Source organism: Lolium perenne, chromosome 3 (assembly GCF_019359855.2).
Source record: "Lolium perenne isolate Kyuss_39 chromosome 3, Kyuss_2.0, whole genome shotgun sequence".
Taxonomy (NCBI): domain Eukaryota; kingdom Viridiplantae; phylum Streptophyta; class Magnoliopsida; order Poales; family Poaceae; genus Lolium; species Lolium perenne.
The window spans coordinates 223,748,934-223,753,143 of NC_067246.2; the positions used below are offsets into that span (position 1 = coordinate 223,748,934).

The window sequence follows — 4,210 nt, forward strand, 5'->3', positions numbered from 1 at the left end:
TATCCATTTAAACGGATGCAGTAGTAACAAACCTGGTTTGGAACCCCACCTGACAAGATATATCTAAAGAAGGTGAGGTCATCAGTGAGATGTGGCGACCGCACGACTTATGTATGCACGGGATTCTTGTCGATTAACTGCTTGATATTTTGGGTATTCAGACCGTTAAGCAGAAAGATCGTTTTGGCTGTGGAATGTTGACTCTGGACGCCACCTAACACGGTTGAGTTGGGTGGCACACTCGCACTGCCTTCCTATGATACACCAGTTTAGGATTCTAGTAGACTAGAGGTGGCCAGCTAAACTAGTCCACCACACGTACGCGCTGGCCTTGCAGCTGGAGAATCACCAAAACTAGTGTGCACAAATGTCAGGTAGTTGGCTCACAACAAGGTTGTTGGCCTTTTTTCAGATGTTGTATTGGCGACCAAATCCTGTTACAGCAAGACGAATTCGATCTGCTTAAAGCCTTAAACATGACAACAAATTGCGAAAATAGTGTGCAGAAAACGAATGCAAAATCTACGGTCCGGAATGCTAGTTTCAAGAAGCGTTTTTTTTTTTCTCTCTCCCTAGGGTTCCAACGAAAGCGATTAGGAAACACTCTTCTCCCCTCGGCCGACGCACCGCCGGTGCTGGTTCCCCGCCCTTTGCCAGCCGTTGTGGCGGTTGGAGGGTGGACGAAGCTCGGACCGGATATCCGGCCATGTAAGGTTTGCTGAGTTTTTCGTCTCCGATGTAGTGGCATCGATGGCGATGGACAGGGTCCTTCAGCCTGTCCTAGATTGATGTTTATCTTGAGACGAGTGTCAATGTGCTAGAGTTTGGAGTTGATCGCCGAACATTAAGACTGGGGTGAAAAGTGTCGGTCTATAACTGCGGCGGCCTATGGAGTGGACGATGTCGCAGCGTACAGGTGTCCTCGAGTTTCACCTCCGCCTGATGATGAAGCTCAGGCAGGTATGGCTTTGTCGAAGAACTCGTTAATTTTGTGTCCCTCATCTTCGTTTGGTCGGCGTTGTGATTATCTCCAAGCCCACCTTGGCACTTGCTTCCTCGGGACGACGATCACCCAATGTGGTAGTCGTCATCTTCTAATATTTGTCGATGACTTCCCGGCCGCTACTTCTACAAGCGCATGCGAGACGAGGTTCGCTACGCCAGAGGTTCAGAGGCGGCATCGAGCTTTGCTCATAGTGCGCACACAAGAAAAATGGTGCTAAAGTTTTTAGGAAGCCACAATTTCTATTTGTGATGATGTTCTTGTACTCGCAAGTTTCAGATAATATATGGCCTTAGGCCTTTTCTGCAGAAGAAAAATATTATCTCTACCCATAAAAGGATGATGTAAAAAGTTTGACTAAATTTGAATTCATCTATATACTAAAACGTGTCTAGATACGTCTAAATTTAGATAAACTTTTTTTTATAGATGGAGGAAGTACTAGTTTCAAATTAAATTCGGTTACAGAATCGAATTTATGAGGCACCCGTTTCCGTTTGGTAAGCTAGCACGCAAGCGATGAACTAGCCTATTATTACTCCTCCGCCACTTGTATAGCCAAAGCTGGCAGAGCTGGGAAATCTAGAAACGTGCACCGAGGTTTCACGGAAGAGCTTTCCGAGAGGTCCGGACGCGTGTCACCGTAAGCCAGCCTTGAGGATTTGAACAAGCTCTCTACACGTGTGGCGAACAAAGCATCAAACGTGTACGGCAACTTTCTCTACACTGTCTGAGAAGAACACCTGGGCATTTCGAGCACGCTGCCACTTGGACATCGCTTCCGGATGAGGCCGCCTGGCGGCATGTCTGAGAACCTTTTTTTTTTTGGACTAGCCACTCTCACAAGACCCCCCGTTGACCTGATCACTGTTTCGTCACTAGACTAGAAGAGCACTGGTCTTATCTGGTTTACTCTCCTAATCGGAAATGCACAAGCCAAGAAAGGCTAGGGATCCAAGTGTGTGAAATGTGGCGTTCTCTAGCATGATCTGGTAACTCCTTTTAGCAATGGCCCCATGAGGGGAGAAGGAGAAGATATGCTCAGTGATGATCAGTGGTTCGTGCATATCTCCATATGAGTGGCGTGTGTGGAGGCGTCACGCCACACCGATTCGGAATAACTAAATTAAACGCGAGAACAAGGAATTGGATCGAAGCGGGGACAATAATAATTTGACGACGCAATATAGATTCTGTTATTTCACTTTCATCACAAAAGGTACTGACATCAAATACAGGTGGGAGACCCGAACAGAGCTCTTTTTGCTGCTCAGCTAACCGAGCAGCCGTTGATTCTACAGTAGGCATACGGTCAGCATCCTCCACGTATGCATCGAGGAAATCGACCTCTGTTTCCAAGCATTCTTCAGCCGGAACATACTCGTCCTCGCCGGCGGCCTTGTCCGCGGCGGCGTCGATGGATTCAGGGCTCTCATTGAGCACGTCGATCCAGCCTTCGTTCGAGTCCCAGTCCGGGAGGCCCGAGCAGGAGGAGGACGCCAATGCCTTGATCCTCTCGGCGGGGCTCTCTGAAATGTCCTCCTCGTCTTCCTCGGTGTCGGACTCTTCCCAGAGCTCGGCATCCAGCGTGCTCTTGGGGGACACCCATTTGCCCACCGCCGCCGCCGCCTCCTCGGGCTTCTCGCCGCAGCCGGCCGACGCCAGGAACGGGTGCTCCAGCAGCTGCGCGGCCGTGCACCGGTCGCGGGGGTCCCTCGCGAAGCACGCGGCCAGGAAACTCTTCGCGTCGGCCGACAGCCACGCGGGCACCTCCGGCACGGCGTCCGTGTAGCCGATCCGGTGCAACGCCGCGAGGACGTCCGCCATGTCGCTCCACGGGGCGCGGCCGGTTGCCATCTCGAGGACCGTGCAGCCGAGCGCCCAGACGTCGGCGGCGGGGCCCTGCTCCTCCCCGCGCGCCACCTCGGGGGCCATGAACGCCGGCGTGCCCGCGACAGGCCGGCCGGAGCCCACGCTCCTCGCGCACCCGAAGTCGGCGATCTTGGCCCGCCCGTCGGCGCCGACCACGACGTTCCTCGACTTGATGTCCCCGTGCACGACCGACCGGCCGTGGAGGTACGCCAGCCCTCGGGCCACGTCCGCGGCGTACGCCCGGATCAGACACTCCTCGAGCCGGCCGCCCTGCCGCTCGGCCACGTCGGCGAGCGTGCCGCCGGGTGCGAACTCGAGGAACAGCTGGCACTCGCCGGCATCGGAGGCGCGGAAGCCGAGGCAGGGGAGGACGTGCGGCGAGCAGAGGGCGGAGAGGATGGCGCCCTCGCGGCGGAGCTGGTCGTCCGCCGCGCGCGCCGACTTGACGGCGAAGAGCGCGCCGGAGCGGTCGTCGGCGGCGAGCGACACCACGGCGCCGGACGCCCCGCGGCCCAGCGTGCGGACGCGTGTCCACCTGCCGCTGACCGCTGTAGCATCCATTTCTTTTCTTTCTCTCTCTCGGAGATTGATGCAAGGCAGGCAGGAGAGCGTTTCGAATTTGGTGGTCGCTCGGAGTTGGCCGGATTGGTTTCTGCGATTCGAATGGAGTGGAGCTCGGCGGCGTGGAGTATATATATGGCGGGCCGGGGACGGAGAAGATATGCGGACAGGTGGCGCGCGGCGTGGTGTGGTGTGAAAAGCATGCGACGACGGCCCAGGAAACAGGAGGAGGAGGCGCGTTGACGGGACGCTGACATGTGGGCCGCGCGACTCGGAGGCGTCGACAACGTGGCCTCATGGCGGAGCACGTGGGAATTTTTCTGGATTTGGGTTTGGGAGAGGGAGAGCGGGGAAAGGAGATGAAAACGACGCCGAAATGGGCAGGGAGGCTCGTGTGCTCCGTCTCTCCGGGGAAGAAGGTTCGCAAGCCACGTCATCGCTTCTCTCATGCTCGTGTTGGGACGATGAATCTTGCAATTCCGGGGAATATTGGATTGAATCTGAGAAATGGAGCTACAAATTAAATCGATATATGTTCGCCGCAATACAACGAAAATCTTAATAGATGGAAAAGGGTTTTAGCCTTGGTTTCATATATGAAAACATACAAACTTAGTCTTTTTAGATGACACCCCCGACCTTCGTCTTGCTTATCCCTCCATCTCTGCGTGGTGGGATGCCATGAACACCGGCAAGCCCAAGCAGAGCCAAAGACGTATACGTGGACGATTCCTATATGCTCGCTGGAATGCATGGAACGAACGTAACCACCGT

At 54.7% G+C, this 4,210-nt stretch overlaps 1 protein-coding gene across 1 annotated transcript; it reads right to left on the reverse strand.

The window, feature by feature from the left end:
• Nucleotides 1–2,044: 2,044 nt before the first annotated feature.
• Nucleotides 2,045–3,541, reverse strand: LOC127343495 (mitogen-activated protein kinase kinase kinase 18-like). Its single transcript, XM_051369624.2, has one exon. The coding sequence runs from the start codon at nucleotides 3,434–3,436 to the stop codon at nucleotides 2,045–2,047; it is 1,392 nt and encodes a 463-aa protein (XP_051225584.1). The 5' UTR covers nucleotides 3,437–3,541.
• Between the last annotated feature and the right edge of the window lie 669 nt (nucleotides 3,542–4,210).

Excerpts from the sequence above, each read along its gene's own strand:
- LOC127343495 (XM_051369624.2), bottom strand. The coding sequence starts at position 3,436 with ATGGATGCTACAGCGGTCAGCGGCAGGTGGACACGCGTCCGCACGCTG.